Below are 23,210 nucleotides of genomic sequence, written 5' to 3'. Positions count from 1 at the left end.
ATTGCGAAGGACAGACAGACACAAAAGAGCTAAGTGACATTATCTGGTGGCATTGGTGCAGAGATCTCTCACGAAATGAAAGAGGCATCAAATCAAAGGATGACCCCTCTGGTGGTTGAATTTGCTGAATTCTGCACTCGCCACACAACAGTGAAGTCTCCAGAGAGCTGACAGACTTCTAAACCTAGGAGACTGTTCACACGGTTCTCTGCCTCCAGGTATCTTGCCAAAATAGACAGCCAAGGAGTATGCAAAGGGCAAGTCCGCAAAAATAGAATAGGATTGGGAAAGGGCTTCAGGGTGAATTCACGATAAGTACATTTCACTAAAACTAAGAAAAGAAAAGAAAAACACCCTCCAGGAAACAGAAAAGCTTATACAAAAGCATCAAAGTAGTCACAACATACCACACAGCTCAGCTCTGAATAACACTTGCATGTCATAAAAATGTGACCCGATAGTTGGTCAGCCATCCGTGCCATCCACCAGATAATCCTGGAGTCCTGCCCCTGTGGCCCATGAGAGCCTGCTCTTCTGGTTCTCTTGCCGTTGGGGGAGACCACGTGGCAGATTCTGGTCACGGAAGGACAGACCTTTCAGTTTCCTCCGTCTGACCTGGCCACTGCAGGGTTTGAGATGTGGCCACCCCGCTGGGTCCCCGACCTGGTTGTGATGAGGCAGAGCCGTCCCACCAGCCTGTGAGGGACATGTCGCATGAGGAGACATACACCTCGGTTGTTTGAAGCTCCGGAGGTTCCAGAGCTGTTACTCCTGCCTCTCCAGACCGACCCACAACAACTTTAACCATTCTGGGAGAAGGGGTTTGGCAGAGACCACTGGTGGTCCTTCAGTATATTTTCGCTTCATTTGGGTTTTAGCTGGCACATGGCTACCAGTTTAATAGGTTTCAGAACCTTCTTTGCGGCCAACCGTGGCCACGTGACTGAGATGTGCACGTGAACTTTTGGTTCTCAGAAGTTTTGTGTGCCCCTCCTGCCCCTCACGTTTTGGGGGACGGAGCTGACACATGAGGGTGATGAGCCCCCTCAGGCCTCTGGGGAAAGCCCCTCCCCCACAAGGGGCGAGGAAGCAACCTGGGTCTGGGCCACCTCTGGAGGAAGGCCACTCAAGCTCCCGAGTGCCTTCCGGCTCACGTTTTCACTTGGGAGGTGCTGTCGTCTCAAAATGTCCCCGCCAGATTCATATGTTGAAATCCTAACCCCTGGAGGAGATGGTAAGTAACAGGGTGAGGCCTTTGGAAGGTGCTCAGGCCATGAGGGTGCAGCCCCATGCGTGGGATCCATGCTCTTATGGAAAAGGCTCCAGAGAGCTCCACAGCCCCGTCCGCCATGTGAGGACAGAGCAAGAGGTGTCCAGCTGGGACACAGAAGGAGAGCTCTCACCGAACCACGCTGGCGCCACGATCTCCAGCCTCCAGCCTCCAGAGCTGTGAGCAATAAGCTCCTGCTGTCTACGAGCTTCCCAGTCTGTGGTATTTGGTTAGAGCAGCCCAAAGGGACTAAGACGAGAGAGAAATAAAACGCCAGCGTGTTCCAGTCGTTTATCCCCGCTACCTCTGTTGAGGCTGACATCCTACCAAGGGGAAGGCTGGCAAGTGCACGCGGGTGGTGGCAGTGGGGGGTAGCATGGGTGCGCTCAGCCCCCGGAGCCGGTCGGTAATGCCTAAACCTAGAACATCAAGAAGTGACAGTATTAGCCTGTTGCGTAGTGACGTGGACTGAAAAAGCCGAAGAGACAGCTACAGGACCTGGAGCTGGCTACCGCGGAGGAGGGTGGAGGAAGACAGTGTAATAATTATGTGGTGTGATGGAGGCCTTAGCTCACATGACGGTGGCCATCGTGGCGCCGCGGGTACGAGCATCAAATCAACAGAAGAGGAAGGGGAGGGGCTGCTTTCTCTTCTAAAAAGTAAGTCTCTCTTTTAAAAAGTAAGTCTCTCCTTACTTTTAAAAAGTAAGGAAAAGCCAAAGCTTCCGGGAAGTCGTGTGGTCACAACACACAAGTAGTATTTACACTTCACTGGAAGCATTAAATCCTGACTTAATACCATCCCGTGATAGAAGGACACCCGCGGGGACAGTGGGGAGGTGTGCGAGCCGCATCCCGCGTCTCACGATGCCATCGAGCACGAATAAATCAAGAAAGCTGTGAGAGAGACGTAACTTGGACACATGGAGGTAAATCACCAAAAAGGAGAAAGTGCTCACCTTGGCCGAGGGGCCGAGGCTGAGGTCGGGCTGCCCGTGCTTGGCACAGGCCTTCCCGTAGCTTTTGCCGTTTCAAACTTATTACGTGCTTGCTACTCCCTAGATGAAAATAGACGTTATTCTTTAAAAAACGTAGGCCTCAGAAGACAGTGAAGACGGGCTCCCTCTCGGCCTCTCTTCCAGGTCAGCTCTCCCCACTCCCGTGACCACTGGGGAGGCCAGCGTGGATGAGCCTGACAGGGCTGGGGGGTGGGGGCCCTAGGGCTTTCCAGAGAACACAGAAATAAAGGGCTTTCTTTCGTTGCGTTTAGTAATGACAGTAGTTGGACTTGATGCCAGGTAAGGTAACAAACGCTGAAAACATACGTCCTCACTGGGGTCCGCAGCAGCCACCCGTGGGAGTCCCTGGGGTGGTATGTGTCCCCAGATGGGTGCTCTGACGCCTCTTCACTCCTGCCCCTAACCGGAGTCTCTCGAATTATAAGGACTGTGTATACGAAGGAAGATCCTTCACGAGAAAAGGAAATTTTCCTGTGCTTTCTACGAGGTAAGGTGCGTCTGCTAGTGCAGCACCTTGGGGTGGAAGCCATGCTATAAAGCTGGGGATCAGGGGCCCCGAACGCTGCCCTGGCCGGCACGCAGGGCGCCCGGAGCAGAGGCCTGTCCGTCAGTCCTGGCGGCTGCCGTCCCTCCACAAGCACAGGTCGAACTCACGGGTGCACCGCCGGAACGTCCTGCTCCGTGGGATGAGGGGGTCTTTTACTCCACTAAATGCACCCTCCGTTTAGAGTAGCACGCCCACCATGGTGAAACCAAGCTGTGTTGGGGTGTTCAGGAATGTCCTCTAAATAGAAAATAAGTTCGTATTTGACAGGGCCTGGTCCAGACCACGGACCAGGGATCCAGACGTGACGCGGTTTGTTGCGTGAGTTGCCTGACAAGGGTCATGAACGCTCCTCAGGCAGGAGGCTCCGTCCTCACTCCACGACCCCAGGACGGGACTCGCTCTAGGCTCCTGAGAAGTGTCCCCAAATCCACAGCAGGTACCACCGTCTCGCCTGTGAACCCGACTCTCGTAGGCAACTGGCTGGCTCACTGCTGGCCGCCGCATCCTAGAACGCTGTCCTTCTGTTCTGTGGATCCATCCGGCTTTGAGATCAAGGGAGAGGACAGGAAAATGGCCCTGAAACTACACCCCGCTCCTCCACAGCAGGCCCTGGAAGGAGCATGGTGCGAGGGTGGGGTGCCACCGTGATCCCCAGCACTGCCTGCTCGGGGTCTCTCCTCACAGCCTCTGCAAGGGGGGGAGAGGGGGCCAAGGCCTTCCCTGTCCCTCCCCGTAACAAAGCCAAGGAGAACGTTCAACAGAGAAGAGACGTCGACAGGCAGCTTTGCAGGGGAGGCACAGGAGGACCGGGGCTCTGAGCTCAGCGGCACCCCGCTGCGGACCTCGTGGCCCCACTTCCCGCACCCATGACATGACACGCGAGCAGATACGACTTTCTTTCCTACCTCCCAGTGCTGCCCAGAGCGGCCCACTTGGTTATTTACTTCCAAACCCAGGTATGGTGGAAAAGCAGCAGGTCACCCAGGAGGTAAGGGGACAGTTTTGGGGGAGCAGGACCGACAAGGAAGAGTGTGGTGGCTTTAACGATGGCAGTCGTCAGGGGCCTCTAGGGACTAGCTCCGCGGACGAATCCAGTGCGGGGCGGCGGCTCGGCCGTCGGTAGGAAAGCAAGCAAGACACGGAAGAAGAAGGGAGACAGCCAAGTAGAAAGATGTTATCCTTTATAAATAAGACGTTCGTTTGTGTCAGTATTCACAATAAAAAAATATACATTACTTCAAATAGACCTTCTCTGGCTAAAATACCCGCACGTCCGGGACCGCGGTCCAACTTCACTGTGCGGCCTCTGCCTCTGTACTTTCCGGGGGAGCCCCTTCCCGGGGTCCTGTGTGCACGGTGGGCCCCTCCTCACCAGCCACCAGGACGAGGTCCCCCTCCCCAGACACTAGGGAACCCGGATGGGGCAAGATCAGCCCATCGGAGGTCTGAATAAACAGCGGTTCTTGGCCCTGAGACGACAACTCGCTGCACCCGCTGGTAATTTCAAAAGCCACAGCTTCACCAACAGCAACAATACTGGCCAGTCCTCGCTGGTCAGCATGGGCCTCGGGCCCACAGGGGAAGGGGTCCGAGTCCCCCGCACAGCTTCCCTGACCCCCATCAGTGGACAGCGCCCTCGCCTGGCCCGGCCGAGGCCCCAGCTCCCGCACGGTCCTGTGGGCACAGTCGGCCGGCACCGTGTCCACGGACAAAGCGCTCAGCAGCCCAGGGCCTGCATCCTCTGTAAGCGGGATGTGGCTGGGGCTGGTCTGCTGGCCTTTCTGCTGGGAGTCCCGCATCTCGAGGTTTCCAGACCCAGAAGGCGACAGGGAGTCCTCTCCAGTGGACGTCAAGGTGCTGCAGAGAGCCCGGCTCCTCCGGCTGTCCCCCGAGTTCCAGGCTACAGAGTGTTCCAGAACATTCTCCTCAGGCAATGCTGCCACCTGTCCCTGTGTCCGCGCCCTGGGCTCTCCTGACTGAGGACAGAGACTCGGCCCACTGACATGCTGATACGAGAAAGCAGGAGCTACAGACCCACTCTCGGCCTCTAAGTCAGCAAGTGCTTTAAGCTGTTGGCCTGCATGCAACACGCTTCTGTTGCTCTCAGAAACTGGCATCGTGTGGCTTTCTTCAGAGTGGTGAGAGGTGTTCCCACTTACGTGACGGGCACAACCTAAACAGTTCAGAAAAACAGGTAAGCGTCCGTGTACGGTGGTACGGCCTTTCCACTGCACTCTCTATCCCAAACAAGCCAGTCCAAATGAACGTTCTGGCAAAACAAATGGAAACCTAAACTCTCCTTGCTTCTGGGGATTGGCAGCGTCCAAGTATGGAGGAAGCTGCAAGAGGCGACGTGGATTCATTAGGTGAGGGCGGCTGGGTACCAAACGGGCCAGGGTTCTTCCTGCTCCCACTGGACCAATCTGCCCTCCCCTTCCGCAGAATTCTACGTTCTAAAACGGAGGATGCCTCTTTCAACTGGAGACCTTAGGATCAAGCGGTTTGGGAAAGCGGTGTCATTACTCTCGTACGCCATATGCTCAGTGTCTAGTTGATAGGTTGGCTAGAGCAGAATAAAAACCAGAGTGGGTCCTGTTTCCAATGTTAAATCCCAACTGCCCTTGGAGCCAAGTCTCAGGAAAGCCAAGCCACAGGCAAGCCAAGCCACAGGCGTGGCATGTCCTCGGGACCCTCCTGAAAGCGATCCACTCACCAGCATGCGGTGGCTCTTCATTTCGGTAAGGGATTCGAGAAAGCCTCCCAGACCTCAAGACTCACGGGAACCAGAGGGAACAACAGAACATGGGCAGGTTGGGATAAAACTCTTGAGAAACCAGGTTCTCTTAGATCTGGCCCCAGCGGCAGCCGCCAGTGGAAAGCAGGCCTCTGATCGCAGGGCGCGCACCGCGAAGAGCGTTTACCCTCACTGGCAGCTGGGGCGCAGGGGGCGGGCTTCTGCGGGCCTCCGCGGTCGGCAGCGGGCTCAGGGGTGTCCCGGGGTGGAGCGTCTCTTCTGGTCCTCTTCACCCCGGCCAGGCCCTCCTCTGCAGTCTATGAAGAAGAGACCCAATCAGCTAAGACTAGGAGGAAGCAGCAGGCTCGCGCTTCTCCTTTCTGGAGAACAGCGTTGTGGGCTGAAGTCAAAGCAGGGGGGCTCGGCAGGTCACCCGGTACCCCCTCCAGCGCGTGCCCACCTCGTTTCCCCGCTTCTGCTGGCTGGCTTCCTCCGGCCCGGCCCGGCCCGGCTGCCCGCTGGTGCGCTTGGCTGGCACGCACTGTGCGTGCGCCTCTGGTTTCCTCAGGAATTCTGTGATTCCCAAAGACTCGGCCAGCTGGGGAGGAAGGGCGCACAGGGGGGCAGCACATCAACACCGGATTACAGGACTGAGTGAGCCTGGGAAGCCCCGCCATGCGGCGAGGGCCCCCTGAACACCGACAGACACGAAGATGCATGCGAAGTTCGACGGAACAGCTCAGGAGAAAACGAGCCCGTACCAGAACCTGGAAGGTTCTGTGTTAGCACAACGTAGAATCACACACCAAAAAGTTTTTTAAACACACTCTCTTCAGCATCAATCAGACACCAGAGTGAGTTCTCGCCCATGACTCCTTCCGTTCTGAATGCTCACTGGTACCTTCCTGCCCATTCCAGAACAAGGTCTCCTCTTCCAAGCAGTGCAAAGGGTGAGGATGTGGGGGCCTGAGAGCCGAGCTGGGCCCCGGCTTCTCTGCTCCTGGCCGAGGGGACCTTCCTGATCCTGTGAGGGGGACTGCAGCTGCCCGGGTGGGGGCGGGGGTGGATTTGTGAGGACCAGATAAAGGTGACAAGTGACACCTGTCACTTACGCATGGACACAGGAAGGGAACACCGCGGAGCAGGAGGGAAAGGGGCAGGGAAGGAGGGGCAGCAGATCAAGGTCCGGGTAGAAGACAGCCCCTCAGGTTCAGCGCCTCCCAACCTGCCTGTGTCCCCTGCAAGCCGGGCCGCTGTCTGTGCTCCTAGGAGGCTGTGGCTCAGCCTCAACTGCCTGCAAAGATGGGTCCCGATGGGCATGCACAGCACTGCGTGTCCAGTCTGCCTTGTGACACAGGATGATACCCACATGTGTTGAGCTCACAGTCTAAAAAACATGTAAGTTGGGGCATCTGGGTGGCTCAGTCGGTTGAGCATCCGACTCTTGATTTCGGCTCAGGTCATGATCTCTGGGTCATAGTATCGAGCCCCGAGTCGGGCTGCACGGAGTCTGCTTGGGATTCTCTCTCTCCTCTCCCCCCGCCCCACCCCCCTCCCCATGCGCTCTCTCCCTAAAACAAATAAATATTTAAAAACAAAAAAACAAAAAAAACCCATGTAAGTGATTCCTGCCCACCAAGGCATCTGTATGAAGCTTAGAAAAAACCCATTACGGGCGCCTGGGTGGCTCAGTAGGTTAAGCGTCTGCCTTCAGCTCAAGTCATGATCTCAGGGTCCTGGGATCGAGCCCCACGTCGGGCTCTCTGCTCAGCAGGGAGCCTGCTTCTCCCTTTCCCTCTCTCTTGCTCAAATAAATAAATAAAATCTTAAAAAAAAAAAAAAAAGAAAAACCCATTATATTTCTATAATGTGTAATTCAAGAAGGTAAAATACAAAAGTTTATTAGGTAATACTAAATATTGCATTTATATAAAACTAATGACCAAAAAACCCCCCAAAAGCCAAAACCCCCAAACCCATGGACTGTTACAGTGTGGTTCAAGGCTGCTTGCTACGGAAGAAAGGTACCCTCTGGGACGCCAATGCTAGGAGCAGGCGGGCAGGCCCATCCCCAGGTTAGTGGACCCTCAAACAGCAGTTAAAGGCAACATGGCCCAAGCATTCCTTATGGTTGTGAACCAGGACAGTGGCTGCCCCACTCTGACCCCAAACTTGCTAGCTGGGTTCTTCTTTCCAGCTCTTGGCTCAGGCAGAAAACCCTGAGGGTAAAGCCTCCCATGAGGGGAACCGAAACCACCCCCCCAAGCAACAAGGACTGCCCCGAGCCAGCAAGACCCCTCAGGACTGAGCCCAGGACAATGAGACTGGACCTTCGCTGCCCCTGCACATACCCACCCACCTTCACCCTACATTCTCCTTACATAAACCTGTAAGGATCTTCAGCACTTGGGAGACGGTCTTTGAGACGCTAGTCCGTGGTCCTCCCGGTGTCGGCCTCGCTGAAATAAACTCCTTTCTTGTGTCCCCACCACTCACCTCTCTGCCTGTGGATTTTGTCAGCGGTGAGTGGCCGAGCCTGGTGTGTTTGGGACCCTGGAGCCAGCTACAGTTGTACGAGTAAACGGGCATATTTAAAGCCATGGCATCACTCAGCGCTCCATTTCAAGGTGGGGCTGAGGGCTGGGGGCGAGGGGGCCTGCCCGGCGGGGACCCCTGAATGAGGAGACCACACAGGACACACTGCGCCCAGCAAAGGTTTTATCTAAAACAAGTAAGACCACATCAGTTCAAAACTTACTTTTATCCAAAACCCAATATAGCCAGAAGCAACTGGATGATGATGATGACAGGGAAATGAGGATTCTGTCAGAACCCCCATAGTCCGTGTCTGTGACCCCAGTCACCCTCACACATACACCCTACCAACTGGGCTGTTCCCTGACGTCAGCAGTGAGAGAGAAGACAATGGTGCTTTCAGTTGCCGTCAGCCTCTGTGCATTCCTGAGGTTCCCCAAACAAGCACCATTTGCTTTTAAAAAAATGTCACGTGATGGGAAAAAGAGAGCCGAAAAGAAGTTGACTATGAGATGTCACTACTAAAAACATGCTCCTCTGGGGTGCCCGGCCGGCTCAGTAGGCGAAGCATGCGACTCCTGATCTCGGGGTCGTGAGTTCAAGCCCCACAGTTCTAGATGGAGATTACTTTAAAAAATAACTAAAAATAAAAACATTCTTCTCTTTAAATGGATATCCCTCTTCTGGCAAATGTAAAAGCAAAACTTTTTCCTGTGTGAGACCGTTACCTTATTGTTGCTTATTTCCAGAGGCTCCCGGGAACACAGACCAGAACCACTGAGGTAATCTTGACACATTTTCTTAACCATTTTATGCAACTCTTCAAATTCCTTATACACAGCTGGGAACAAAGGTTTTGCTAGATGACCTGTTTCAACCTTCATGAAGATAAAGATGACAAGAGAGGTTTAAACCAGAGGCAATGAAATGGCAACTACAGAAAGAAGCTTCGAGGAGGGAAGCTTACAAGCTCCTCAAAGCTGTCAGTGGCCCATCATTTCCTCCACTCCCTGGTCACTCCCCGGTCAGAGCCCGTGGGTGCCCAGCACTGTGCTCGGTGGGGACACCAGGACAGGCCAGAGAGCGCACGGCCTCCCGGGGGAAGGCACCGGGGGGCTTTGGGCCAGAGCTCCCAAGGAGGCGTGGCGGGGGGTGGGGGCGGGCAGGAAGGGACCAGAGAGGCCCTGGGGACAGACCTGCAGGCGGGAGGAGCGCCTTACTCCTCTGGGCAGCTCTGGGGGCACCTCCTGCATAGTCAGAGCAGGCTCACCAGGGCGGAGAGCCTCGTCACCAGGCCAGCGAGGGCAGGGAGAAAGGCGACAAGGGCCCTGGGCTGACCATCGTTGGCCGCCACCACTTTCTTGCCTCGCGCACCACGTTACAACAGGCAGGGGAGGCCCAGGCCCCGAGGCCAGGTGTCCGGGGGGTTGGGGGTGGGCAGGCTCGCTTCGGCTCTGTCCTGGGGGAGGGAAATGATTCCAGATAGCCTGGCTTTTCTAAAATAAATGTGAAGGAGGTCTTTCTAAGTAACTTCAAATCATGCCTCCATCATTTAGAATCGCTAAGACGACTCACCTTCATCAGAAGAAACTCGTACACGGTCACGACCTGGGCCAGCTGAGGCAGCACCAACTCCACTAGAGCGTCTCGGTCACACTGGTGCAGAAACTACCGGAAGGAAGCATTTGACAGCTTTGAAAGCCCCGAAAGAATCTCCCAGGAGCCAACAAGTTGGTGCAACAAAGCACATAAAAGTTCCCCCAAATCTCAGTGATGCAGCAACTCCCAACTGTAAACATTCTGTGTATTAAATATCTCACTTGTCTATCCATTGACGAAGTCTATGATCAACTCTGGATTCAAAGTCTGACTCCCCTTTGACAGCATGGAGCACTTAGTGGGTTCCAGGCCCTGGGTCAGGAAATGTGTTCCCTACTCTCCAGGGACACAAAAAAGCAAGCAAGTCCCGGGCAGCCTGCAGTCTAGAGACCACTGTCAAAGGACAGGCTGGGGAAGAGGAGGACCCAGGTGAATGCAGGGGTGGCTCAGTGGGGGGGGGTGGGGGAGAGAGAGATGCGGGGACAGCAAGGTCCTCGGGATAAGGGGAGGAGTCAGGGAAAGGGCAGAGGAGTCAGGAATAACTGTGGGTTCCCAGCTCGAGCCCAGGCAGACCCTGGGCAAGTTAGGGGTGGGAAGTGGACAGTGGGACGGTTTACAGGACGCCCGGGTGGGGACGTCTGGAATCAGAGCTCGGGGGCTCAGGAGATGTGATTGGGGCAAACTGGCAGTATGTGAGTGTCAGCAGAGGGCAGATGGCTGGGACACCAGGAGGATGGAGGAGGGCACCTGGGGAGGCAATGGCGTGGGAGGGAAGGGAGCAGACTCAGAGACAGGAAGCGTCAGGGGCTCGGGAGCTTGCGAACCTGTCGGGTTCCTCATCTACTAAGCAGAGATAATGAAGGAAGGAAACCTGGAACTCAGCGCGGAGGCTGGGTTAGGGTGGCTGCGCTCAGTAGATGGTGGCATTTTGAATGTTAATGGATGAATCGAGTCAAGGACTACCTTACCCCCTACTCCAAAAAGTTAGTCATCCAGGGTTAATTAACCAGCCCAATGAGAGAAAAGCAAATTAGCCAGGGTTTAAATTTCCCGCAAGAGCATGCAAGCTCACGAAGTTTTCTAGGAAACCCGCTTCCTCTCTGAAAACCTCTCGTTTCCCCTTGTGGGTGAGTCTGGAGGCCCTGGTTCCCTGATGGGCACCCTGACGCCCACTGTCTCACTAACTCGCTACCTCTAACTCTCTCTGCTACCCTTCACTTCTTTTCTTTTCTTTTTTTAATTTAAATTCAATTAATTTACACATTTAATTCATTTATCAACAAATTTTTTTTAACTTGAAGATCAGCTGTGTGTCACTTCTTTTCCTTAATCACCTGGCCATTACCATCATCCTAGCCGAAGGCAATCCGGATGAATTTAGGGTTCCACTTTTCTAAATCAACCCCATTAAATTCACTAAGTCTACTCTCAAGGGACTGGGATGGAGATTCCAGGGTTCAAAACCTGAAACATGTTTCTATGCCTTAAAACTTTTCACAGAAGGGGCGCCTGGGTGGCTCAGTCACTTAAGCATCTGCCTTCGGCTCAGGTCATGATCCCAGGGTCCTGGGATCGAGTCCCACATCGGGCTCCCTGCTCAGCGGGAAGCCTGCTTCTCCCTCTCCCTCTCCCACTCCCCCTGCTTGTGTTCCCTCTCTCGCTGTGTCTTTCTCTGTCAAATAAATAAATAAAATCTTAAAAAAAAAAAAACACTTTTCACAGAAAAATAGAAACCATTTCTGTTGTTTTCTAAACTGCTTCTAAGAAAACATGGGTTATAATCATTCCACAACTTACAAAGGCAAGCAGCTCTTGCTATACCTAAAGCCCTCTTGTCATTTCAGATAAGGAAAGCTCGGAATTACTTCAGATAATACTATCCCTGAATTCATTACACACTTCATCCAATTACATTTCAGGTGAACTGCTTAGTTGATCTGGGTATTTGACTTTTAATTCAGAAACCTAATAGTGAATTGTCACACACCACGCCAAAGACACAGGTTTCAAGAACAGGGTCTCAGAGCCACGCACCTCCTTGAGCCTGGCTCTAGCCCTCGACGGGCTCTGCGCGCCCACCACATGGGCACCCCCAGGCGGGGGGGCTGCTCTGCTCCGCCCCAGGACGGCTGTGCTGGCCTCCGCCGGGGCTGTGGACGAGTCACTCCTTCTAGGGCCTGGGTGTCCCTCTGATCCCAAAAGGGCTGAATAACTTCCGTTTTCTAGTTCAGATACCAAGGCCTCTTCAACTTCTAGAGACTGGCTATTCTAGATAGCGTTGCACACCCAAAACAAAACAAAACAAAACAAAGTTTTATACGCCATAGTGATGACCTTAGGGCAAAAAAAAAGTCAAGTCAAAAGCAAGGAACTTGCTAAATTATTTCTTCTTTGCACTATCAAGATGCATTAACTGTAATCAACTTAAACTTTCCCAACAAAGTTCCCCTTTAAGACAGCCAGTGAGCATTAGTGAGCCGGTAAGGCCCAGCGGACAAACCATGACCCTGGGTGTTGCCCAAAATGAAACAAGGAACTTCTCTGACATCACTGTCATCTTACAAATTAAACTGAAATTACCCATGACTTTAAAAAAATCATTTCTTATTGGATATATTTCAAACACTATAAACTTCATATTTTGAAAATACACAGTTCAGTAGATTTTCGTACACCGAGAAGGTCGTGTAACCATCACCACTAATCCCAAAACATGTTTGTCCCCACCCCCCCACCCCCGAAGGACCCCTGTACCCATTGGCATCATTCATTCTTCCCTGCCCCCAGGCCCCAGGAGCTGTGAATCTACTCTCCGTCTTCATGGATTTGCACAGCTTTTGAAGAGTCCTGGGTCTGACGCTGTCCAGCTATTTCCTCATTCTGCACCCATGCCCCCTCTGAAAATGGGAGTAATCCACCTCCATCTCCCAGGACTGATGGAACGTTAAATGAATACAAGGAACACACTTCACATGGCAGCTACAGCTAGCCCCAAGTGTGTCCTCTGAACTCTTAACGGAATTTCCCCTCTAAATCTTCATTAGAGTGGAGCTCCAGGAGGAATGCCAGGTCTGTCTGTGGCTTTAGGTGCCATGAGTCTGCGCCTGGGAAAGGACAGGAGCGACACACGCCTGCACGTCCCTCCCCACCCCAGCAGCTGGAGGCACCCCTCACAGGCAATCTGGACAGCCACCACGCCCAAGGCCAAGGGCCAGTATTCAGGAAGTCAAGTATCTACAAATTGCTTCTGCTGTGGTATAGGATTTCATTACTCTTTTTATTTTATTTTATTTATTTATTCTACATATAGAGCGCACAAGCAGGGGGAGGAGCAGAGAGAGGGACAAACAGACTCCCCGCTGAGCACAGAGCCTGACGCGGGGCTTGATCCTACGACCCTGAGATCATGACCTGAGTCGAAACCAAGAGTCAGACGCTTAACTGACTGAGACACCCAGGCGCCCCTAGGATTTCATTATGGAAGAAGTCGGAAGTGCCGGCTAGCCTGGTCATCCTGAGACAGTCCTGGGCACAGCTGTTGTCCCTTGGGATTATTAATAGTGCCCCTTTCACTCTCTGAATGTCCTGCTTTGGATGATAAACTACATGTCACCCTGGTCCTACCTCAACTGAAGTAGAGAGGTTTCTCAAAAGTTGGGGTTTTACCAGCCACGAGAGGTGCAGACCTCCCCCAACGAGGCAGCCTCGAGGGTGGGCTTTGAAGTCAAAAGACCTAAGTCTAATTCCCACCTGGCAGAGTCCTAGAAGATTGAAAACACTCCTGCCCAAAGGGGGCATGAATAAACAGTGCTGTGATTGAAGCTAATGCGACAGGGGGAAGTAGTACTCTTGAATCCTAACACAGGGCTGTCCCCTGGTTCTACCACTAGACCTCAGGAAGGATGTCCTGGGCCCACACAGTACCTGCTCAGGCCCCAAGGAGCTGATCTGTAAGCCAGAGTGGCCACCAGCCTCTCCCCTCCTTCAGGAACCCCCACCCCACAGCAGGGAATGAGGCGGCCAGAGCGGACAGGCACTCATTTCCAGCATCCTCCAGGTCACTGAAATCACAAGCTCCCACTGACTAGCCACATCGATCCAACGCTGGTTTCTCTAACATTTCAGAAACTACAAATATAATCACCTAGCCGCAAGCACAGACAGAAATAACAGCCAACACAAGTCGAAGGAAAAGGAAGGGAGGTTCTAGCGACGCGGGTGAGGGTGACCACGGAGGCCTGCCGTTTGTTAAAGGGATCTGTCTCGTCTGCATTTCATAAATAACTGACCTCTTGAACACGGCACACAAATGCACACCACCCATTAGGGATGTGAAATTGCTGTCAGTAAATTCTGATGTGGTGATGCAACTCAGTGTAGCTTCTGTCTGCCTTGTCTGATTGTGAGTTTCTGAAGGGACAAAACGCGAAAGCAGCGTGTTACTGCTGACCCTCCAGAAAGCGCCCTTGTGGGCCGTTGCCCCCAACTCAGACCCTTCCCAAGGCCCGCTGTTATGTCAGCATCAGCCAAGAGTGCTCTACGATTAGTTTTACCCACCAAATCTAAAGAATTAGCACCTCTGTTCCCATCCAACACGCTCAGCGAACCCTACGACACAAACCACACACAGGACACACCTGTCCTTGCTTGTTGGCGGCAGTGGGGACAACAGTGGGGGAGTGTCAGATGCCCTGCTCTGGTCATCTTGGCTCTCCTCGAGCCTTCCCCTGAACCCCCATCAGATACCACAGAGGTTCACTTCAGGATGGGCAGGAAGAAGGCCACAGTCAACAGACAGAAACATTACCTGCAGGCCAGCCCGTGAAGACTGGGCCCGGTCCTCACTTAGAAGGGCTGGTGTGGACGGCCCTGGGGACGTCAGGCTAGCAGTCCTGCCCTCCGTGCAGCCTCGAGTCGCGCTCCCGTTGGCCTTCTCAGACAGCAACTCTTCAGGCTCCAGCTGGCCGTGGCCTGGATTCAGTTTAAGATGCCGGGCCAGGCCCCCCTTTCCAATGTAGGATTTTTCACACGTCTGACACTTAAAACTCTTGGGCCTCAGGGAGCAGCTGGACAAGTCAAAGAGCACCTGCTTTTCCCTCTGTTCTTCATCTTCTTCCACACTCAGTTCTGAGTAATCGTCAGAATCTGACAAGTGACCGTCAGCCAAATCCTCCGTTTTTATGAATTTATAATCTTTAGCTTTATACTTGGGAGGTCGAGATATCCGTCCAGAACGTGTTTTCACTTTTAAGGACTTTTTTAGTTTCTCAGTGTGTTTTGTGTGCAAGCTGGAAATAAATAAATTTGCTGAACTGGATGACACAGATGTTGCTGCTGGTGGGTCAGAAGCTGACAAGGGGGTCAGTGGGGCACCCTGTCCATTAGGAGCCAGGGGCTGGAGGGCGGGCAGGGGCCTCTGCACAAACACCTGAACGGGGGACGAGCTGCTCAGGAAGCGCGGCTGGGGCCCGGTGCTCAGGATGGGCTGCACCCGGAACCCCAGCACCCTGGAAGGCCTCGCGGGCAGCTGGCTCAGCCTGGCTGGCTTGGGCTGGATGGTGGCCAGTGGGGGCACTGGCCTTTGCTGACCCTTCATTTCTCCAGATGTTATCTTGACACAGATGGCTTCCAGTTGCTTAAATACAGAAAGAGAAAAGCATTAGGCTCATCAGCATTTCTACAATTCTGCTCTCATCTTAAATGTATTATTGAAATTGTTTCTAAGTTATAAAATACATTTTACCCATAAAAGTCTATTTAATGGATCCGTACTGTTTACAAAGGTGTTTCTCAAGCTTTCTGACCAGACCTTTACATCACATCCGTATGTGCACACAGAAACATCTGCACACATAAAGTTCACGAAATCACTTACCATTTCTACATAAATGCCTTCTGATGGTATCTATTCCATATCATTTTTGAAAAAATACTAATCTTAATCCACTAAATTGACTTCATGACCCAATAAGAAGTATCCTTCTTTACAGTTTTACCACATTTGTATTTACTTGGAATTCCTAGTACTCTAAATTGGACTCAACTCAATAAATAGGCTCATTTTCTTGAAAAGTTAATGAAATTCTAGAAACAAAAAAAGCCATAAAGAACAATGTAACACAGGTTCCTACCACCTGCCTCAAGGCACGCAACATTACCCTCATAAGCTCTCTGCTATCCTCCCAATCTGCGTGCTCTCTTCCTTCTTCACCCTAGACTGAAAGTTTATTGATCGTTCTCATGCATTTTTTAAAAGATTTATTTATTTGAGAGAGCGAGAGGGAGAGAGTGAGCATACCCAGTGGGGAGGGGCAGAGGGAGAGGAGAGGGAGAATCTCAAGCAGATTCCCCGCTGAGCATGGAGCCCAACACGGGGCTCGATCCCACAACCCCGAGATCATAACCTGAGCTGAAACCAAGAGACAGATTCAACCGAGCCACCCAGGCACCCCTCTTATGCATTTTTTATATTACATATGTAGATATCCCTAAAAATATGCAGTTCAGTTTTGTCATGTTTTTCAACTTCATGTAAGTGAATATCATCTCCTGCAACTTGGTGGGGCTTTTTCAGGTTTTTACTCCCCATCCGTATCAAGGTGTATAGCTCTCATTTACTCTGTAGTAAGAAAACACTCTCCTGTTGATGGACAAGTATCTCCAACCCTGTGCTCCTGTGGTGTGCTCAGACCCTTCATGGATGTGTGTGCATATGTGTGAGTTTCCCCAGGACACATAACTAGGAGTGGGGTGCTTACCTTCAACAACTTTTTAACATCTAACAAAATCTTAGGGGAGCCAGGGTGGCTCAGTCGGTTGAGCGTCTGACACTTCATTTCAGCTCCGGTTGTGATCTCAGCGTTGTGGGATCGAGCTCATTGGGCTCCACGCTCAGTGGGCAGTCTGCTTCCGAGTCTCTCTCCCTCTCCCTCTGCCCCTCCTCCCACTTGTGTGCTCTCTCTCTCTCTCTCTAAAATAAATAAATCTTATAATGCACATGCTTTTTGACACAGCAACTCCACTTCTTGGATTCCACAAGACAGCACGGTCTGTGACAGCAAAGCGCCCACCAAAGGGGAGGGCTGCCACCAACAATGTTCCACAAATCATTATCGAGCAGTGACCATGTGCCAGGGCCAATATAGGTGTTAGCGATGTGACGGTCATGGGTTCAGGGGAGAGGCAGCGAAACGGACATGACTCAGGGCCTCACAGTGCAAAAACAGTCAGCGTCTTTGTCCAACCTCATCATCCGGGACAGGCTTCCCCAACCTTGGCACCACGGACATTTCGGACCTCTAATTCTGTGTAGCAGGGGCCGTCCTGTGCACTGGAGGATGTGGACAGCAGCCCTGCCTCCACCCACTGGATGCCAGGGGCAGCCCCCACCTCGGGACAAAAATGTCTCCAGACACTGCCAAACGCCTCTCTAGGGGAAAATGGCCCCCTGGTTGAGAACCGCTGATTTGGGCCACCAACAGGCTCTGTTTGGACTCAACCCTATACCGTGTGGAGGGTCGATAAAAATGTCACACAGGGCAGAGCACCACCTCTCACTGAAATCAAGCTGGAGTCTGTCTGTCTGTCTCCATGTGATACATCTACCACAAACAGCAGAGATGATTCAGTGTACTAGTTTATGAGGCCACGTACACAGCTGGAGCCAGAGGCCCACGAGGACCCATCCTGGGGTACTTGTGAATGGAATGACAATGATCTTTTAATAATCACACCTGTTTCACATTATGACCATTTAGAATGTCTAACCTCTTGGGATGTCACCAGATAATGCCAGTACACAGCCCCCCCCAAATCCTGCTGTTTGAAGGGTACCTCCATTTTTAAATCTGCTCCAGACCAGTTTCCCTTGTGGGTGTTATACTTGATACTTTGTTATATATTTATTTTACTCAGCAAACTCTTACTAAGTATCTCTGTGTGCCAAAACTTACACAGAAGCCAATGTGGGTGAGGAGGCGGGTGACACGGGGAGAGGTGATTCAGAGATACACACTTGCAGTTATAAAATAAGTCATGGAGGTGAAAAGTACAACACAGGGAATATGGTCAATAACACTGTAATATGCTGACGTCGTACGGTGACCGTGACTACACCTGTGGTGAGGCCTGAATAACGTACAAACTTGTGGAATGCTGTTGTACACCTGAAACTGTCAACTATACTTCAATTAAAAAACACAGAAAACATAAGCCAAGTCCTCGCCTCACCCTTGAGGAGGTGGGCGGCTTCCCCCGCCATGCCTCAGTCACCTGCAGACCTGCTGAATCAGGATCTCCTGCCCCGAAGTCTGTACTTTCAAAAGCTCCACTGATGATTCGGAAGGCTGACTAGGCTCCCTAAGGACACAATGACACAATGGTGCAGGCAGGTGCAGTGAGAGAGGCGGCCCTGTGGGTGGGGAGGGGGAGAGACTTCCCAGGGGAGGGGACCTAAGAAGGCTGAAGAGAATTCTGGCCAGGTGGAAAGGTAGACTAGGTGTAAGGAAAAATGTGTGAATGCAGAGGCGCATGAAAAAGGGCAAGGCATGTTGGAAGGAACTGGGAATGTTTCTATGGTACAGGAACAGGGAGGATGGGGAGGGACGTGAGCCAAAATCTGACCGACGGGAGCGCATTCACTTGGTCTGTGCCTTCTGATCCACCCCCTTCCCCCCCCACACACACAGAGAACCACAAGGCCTGGGTTCTCTAAATGCACATTCCACCCTACTCCCACCACTGCCTGTCCCTTCCGTATTTTCAGCTGGGACTCATCCTTTGACAAAGTAATTTCTGATCCCTTCAGCCAGAAATAACTTCTCCTTTGTCTTTTTAGATCCAGTTCTTCATCTCTAGTTTTCTGACCTTGCTTAGAAGTTACCTGAGTCGGGGCGCCTGGGTGGCTCAGTTGGTTAAGCGACTGCCTTCGGCTCAGGTCATGATCCTGGAGTCCCTGAATCAAGTCCCGCATCGGGCTCCCTGCTCGGCGGGGAGCCTGCTTCTCCCTCTGACCCTCCTCCCTCTCACGCTCTCTGTCTCTCATTCTCTCTCTCTCAAATAAATAAATAAAATCTTAAAAAAAAAAAAAAAAAAAGAAGTTACCTGAGTCATGTTTTACCTCATTGGTTAGGCCATAACCTCCTTGGGTGCAAGGTACGTATCTGGTTTGCTTTTGTGGCTTCCCTGGCACAGCTGGGGCTCAAAGGGTACCAGCTGACTAGACAGCAAAATTACACTACTGTGAAGCCAGGGAGAATTTATACCTTCCCAGTCAGATTAGCTACAGGATACAATGATGCTGCTGCATTCTGATTAAGTGCGCTCGCATTTTATGGAAAATGTCATTTCTGGACTCTTTAAGGTGCCGTACCAAACCCAAAAAGCTGGGGTCACATTTAACAGGTGCTGGGGTGCAGCCACACCTGGGGAGCCGTGAGCAAAGTCACCCAACCTCCCTGAGCTTGTTCCTCATCTGGAGAATGCTGATACAAACACTTCCATGAGCCTGCTGAGAAGCGACTGGCACGGTGCCAGGCATGGGACAGAGGCTCTGCAGACAGTGGCCACCACCGCCCTCCTCCTCCAGACTTGCTTGCACCACATATGCAGGCGACATTTGCTTCTTCGCAGAGTATGAGCTAGAAGGCTCATCCAACGAGCCATCCCTCTTGCGAATGAAGGAACCAAAGCCCAAAGAGGTCGGGTTACTCAGGGTCACACCTCTAGGAAACAGTCTGGGCAGAATCATAACTGTCTTCTCCAACATTAGCAGGACACCTCTCCAGTCTCGATCACCAACTGGGTACAACTCTAAGCAGCCAAAACCACTCCCTGAGAAAAACAAAAGACGAAGACTGCTAATAACAACGACAACAACGAACACTGTTGATTCTATTCTCCATCTATTTATTCTGAGAAGCATCTGTCTGGCAACTTTGGGGTGAGAAGTGTCAGTGTCATTTGCAACCCCAGCTCTGAAAGGGGAGGTGGCTTTACAGATGATGTGAAGGACCTCTGGCTTCGGGACCCTCTGGGCTTGGAAGACCCTGCTCTAGTTCCAACTTCCCTCGCAGCCAAGAGCTGTGGGACCCGCGAAATAGCAACGCGGAAATGGTATTCTGTAGTACACTGAGCGCTTTCATGTATTTCCCTCCTTAAGTGTAGGTCAGGCTCCGTGCTGGGCCCCGGGGCCCCACATCCGGGCACTACCGCCCAGGCCGGTAAGTCCTGCATGGAACGAGGACAGCGTGCGTAACTCTGCCCCGAGTCCCTGCGTTGGCACAGCTGCACCCTCTGCCCCGAGTCCCTGCGTTGGCACGCGCCGCACCCTCCACGGGGAAAGCTCTGCAGGCTGGTTGCGTTTAACGCACTCAGGTCTCCGCTCCGGCGTCAGGCCGGAGGGCTGCTCGTCCTACTGCAGCCCCTTGTCACTCCCAGCACCTCCCTCAGTCCTTCGCCGGCTGGTCCAGGCTGCACCCGCGGCGCCCAGGGCAGTGCTGGGAACAAACACAGCGAGGGCTCCGCAAACGCGGGATGAATGACAAAGGCCTGAGCGAGGAGCCCGGCGGCGCGGGGGCGCCCCGAGCAGCGCGGCGAGGGCGGCGGGGTCCCGGCAGGGGGCCCACGAGGCGCGCCGGAGGAGCCGCAAACGCGGGGGCGGTGACGGGCGCTGCCTCCCCTGCCCGCAGCTCCGAGGCCGAAGACGGCGCGCGGGGCCGCGGGGCCTCGGCCCCCTCCGGCCTCGGTTTCCCCACGTCCCTCCCGGCGCCTCACCTGGGGCGGCAGCATGCGCGGCGGGCGCGGGGCCTCGGCGTCGGGGCCCCGCCGCAGGGCGGCCTGCTGCGCCGCGTCCCGCAGCCGCCGCGCCGCGTCCTGCAGCACGAAGGGCGGCGGCGGCGCCTTCGTCACCTGCTCCAGGACCTGCCGCAGCTGCTCGGGGCCCAGCGGGGCCACGCGCGCGCCGGTGCCGCTCCGGCCGCGGGGGGCCCGGGCGCCGCCGCCGCCATCCTCGCTGCCGTCCTCAGCCTCCGGCTCCGCGTCCGCCATGGCAGCCGACACGGGACTCGAACCCGCGCCCCCGAGAGACGGCGGCTCAAATGTGCGTCACCTGGGAAGGGGGGGTGGGGGGGGTGGGAGGGGCTACGAGTGCCCCGCAGGCCAAGACACCTCGGAAGGCGACCGCACCTGGGCGAGCAGGTCGTGGGCGGGGCCTGCGTTGGCCCTGCCCCATCGCCTTTTCGCCGAAGACGGAATGGGCTTTATCTTCCTCTCACTCGTCACAGATGTATTTAACTTTCAAGTATCACTCTTCCAGGAGCTATCCAGGGTCTCCCAGACGAAGGTCTCCGGAGTTCCAGAGCCCCTCAGCCTAGCAGCACACAATCCCAAAGTTCTCAAGGTCATGTGCATGAGAGCCACCAAAAGATCCTGTCTGGTCCCACCTTAAGGCCTTCTGATAGACAGATCTGGCAGGGGACCCTAAGTGTGCTTTTTTATTTAAAAAAATATATATATATGTTATATAATTTATATATATAATATATAATAAATATATATTATATAATGTATATATAATATATATAATAAATATATATTATATAATGTATATATAATATATAATAAATATATATTATATAATTTATATATAACATATAATAAATATATATTATATAATTTATATATATAATATATAATAAATATATATAATGAGTTTTATTTATTTATTTTTTTAAGATTATTTATTTATTTATTCATGAGAGACAGAGAGAGAGAGAGAGAGAGAGAGAGAGGCAGAGGGAGAAGCAGGCTCCCAAGGAGCAGGAAGCCCGATGCAGGACTCGATCCCAGGATCCTGAGATCATGACCTGAGCCGAAGGCAGACGCTTAACCATCTGAGCCACCCAGGCGCCCAGTTTTATTTATTTTTTTTAAGTAGGCTCCATGCCCAACGTGGAACTTGAACTCAGGACTCTGAGATCAAGAGTCACGTGCTCCACCAACTGGGCAGGTGCCCCCAAAGTGTGCATTTTTTAAGGGGGTGTAGGGGCAGAGGGAGAGGGAGAGCGAGAATCCCAAGTGGGCTCTATCCCACCACCCAGATCACGACCTGAGCGGAAATCAAGTCTGATGCCCGGAGGGACTGAGTCACCCAGGTGCCCCCGCAAAGTGTGCATTTTTAACTAGTGCACCCAACCCCAAATTGTTCCCAGGTCTACCCTCTCATCCAGACTGGATGCACCTTAAGGGCCAAGATGATATTTTACTCAGTGCTCAGCACAGGGCTCGGCCCAGAGCACAAGATTAGGGAATGAATGATGCATGGATAAATACGAAGGATGGAGGGAAGGAAGGAAGGAGGGAGGGAAAGGAAGGTCCCCACCCCTCTCCACATTTCAGTCCCATCCATCCCAGCTCTATCACTTCCTCTTCAGCCCAACCTTTCCCAATCTCCCCTCCTCTTTACTCTCCTGGCTCTGTGTGTCCTTCCCACAGAGTCTTGCTGCTGCTGGTGTGGGCTCCTTTCCCGGCTCCCCTCCCCAGGGAGGGCAGTAGGGCCATGGGTTGACGAAGTTACTAAGCACCTGCTGGGTGAGTCACCTTCCCTGCCTTCAGGGCTGTTCTGCCCTCTGTATACAGTGTAGGCAGGAAGAGAAGGAAACTGGCATTTACAGTAGAATATGAGGAGCGTCTTGATGCCCACAAAAGGGGGAGACTGGGGAGCCAGGCTGATGTCCGAGAAGCTTCTGGTAGACCTTCTGATCATTTTTCTCTCCACATGGCCATCGTCATTATCATAGTCAACACTCGTGTTGCATTCACTAAGCTCCCTGCAGTGTTCTAACTTAATTCATTAGTGGCCTCACTAAGGACTGGTCTGAAGGGAGATTAGATTTATGGAATCTGTTTCAGTTCTTCAATCCCTTCTTTCCGTTTTTTTTTTAAGATTTTTATTTATTTATTGAGAGAGATAGTGATAGAGAGAGCATGAGAGGGGGAGAGGCAGAGGGAGAGGCAGACTCCCTGCTGAGCAGGGAGCCCGATGCGGGACTCGATCCCGGGACTCCAGGATCATGACCTGAGCCGAAGGCAGTCGCTTAACCAGCTGAGCCACCCATGCGCCCCTCTTTCTTTCTTTTTTTTTTTTTTAACTCTGACCCCTAAGCCAGGAACTGCCCTCCTTGTCTAGAGCAGAGTGCCCCATTGCATCATGTTTTTGAGCCTGTCCAGGGAGGGAGGGGGACTTTTCCTCTATGTTCTTAGGTTCAGTCTTTAGGGGGCCTGTGAACTAAAGTGACAAAAGACAGATTAACAAGAGAAAAGACAAAATTTAATGATGCATTTTTATTCATGTACCTAGGGAATTCACAGAAAAATGTGACTGAAAGAGGCAGGTAGAACGAGGGGCCTATATACTATCTTGATAGGGGAAGGAAAGGGGAGAAGGGCGCTTATGGGAAAACAGATGCCTTTTAGGAAAGATAAATGGACCCTTACCAGAGTAGATGGG

General features: G+C 52.6%; 1 protein-coding gene across 2 annotated transcripts; it reads right to left on the bottom strand.

Moving 5' to 3' along the window:
* Positions 1-3,998: 3,998 nt before the first annotated feature.
* ZNF839 (zinc finger protein 839) lies at positions 3,999-20,779 on the bottom strand. Of its 2 annotated transcripts, XM_045901558.3 has the most exons (8): positions 20,477-20,779; positions 14,511-15,338; positions 11,738-11,971; positions 9,680-9,772; positions 8,833-8,982; positions 6,030-6,167; positions 5,757-5,886; positions 3,999-5,008 (listed from the first exon to the last, which is right to left on the bottom strand). In XM_045901558.3, the coding sequence occupies exons 1-8, from the start codon at positions 20,747-20,749 to the stop codon at positions 4,128-4,130; spliced, it is 2,727 nt and encodes a 908-aa protein (XP_045757514.1). In that variant the 5' UTR covers positions 20,750-20,779; the 3' UTR covers positions 3,999-4,127. The 2 variants fall into 2 exon arrangements, with proteins under 2 accessions (XP_045757514.1, XP_045757515.1); XM_045901559.3 differs by lacking the exon at positions 11,738-11,971.
* Between the last annotated feature and the right edge of the window lie 2,431 nt (positions 20,780-23,210).

Source organism: Mirounga angustirostris, unplaced genomic scaffold (assembly GCF_029215605.1).
Source record: "Mirounga angustirostris isolate CCGP_5_RB_7025 unplaced genomic scaffold, mMirAng1.0.hap1 SCAF_9, whole genome shotgun sequence".
Lineage (NCBI taxonomy): Eukaryota > Metazoa > Chordata > Mammalia > Carnivora > Phocidae > Mirounga > Mirounga angustirostris.
This window is presented reverse-complemented; position numbering and strand designations above follow the sequence as displayed.

Bases quoted from the DNA above. Each gene is read 5' to 3' on its own strand.
- ZNF839 (XM_045901558.3), bottom strand. From the start codon at position 20,749: ATGGCGGACGCGGAGCCGGAGGCTGAGGACGGCAGCGAGGATGGCGGC. The intron at 11,972-14,510 runs GTAATGTTTCTG...AACGCTATCTAG, and splicing joins CTTCACGGGCTGGCCTGCAG to AATAGCCAGTCTCTAGAAGT. The intron at 5,009-5,756 runs GTAAACGCTCTT...TGAACTGTTTAG, and splicing joins CGCCCCAGCTGCCAGTGAGG to GTTGTGCCCGTCACGTAAGT.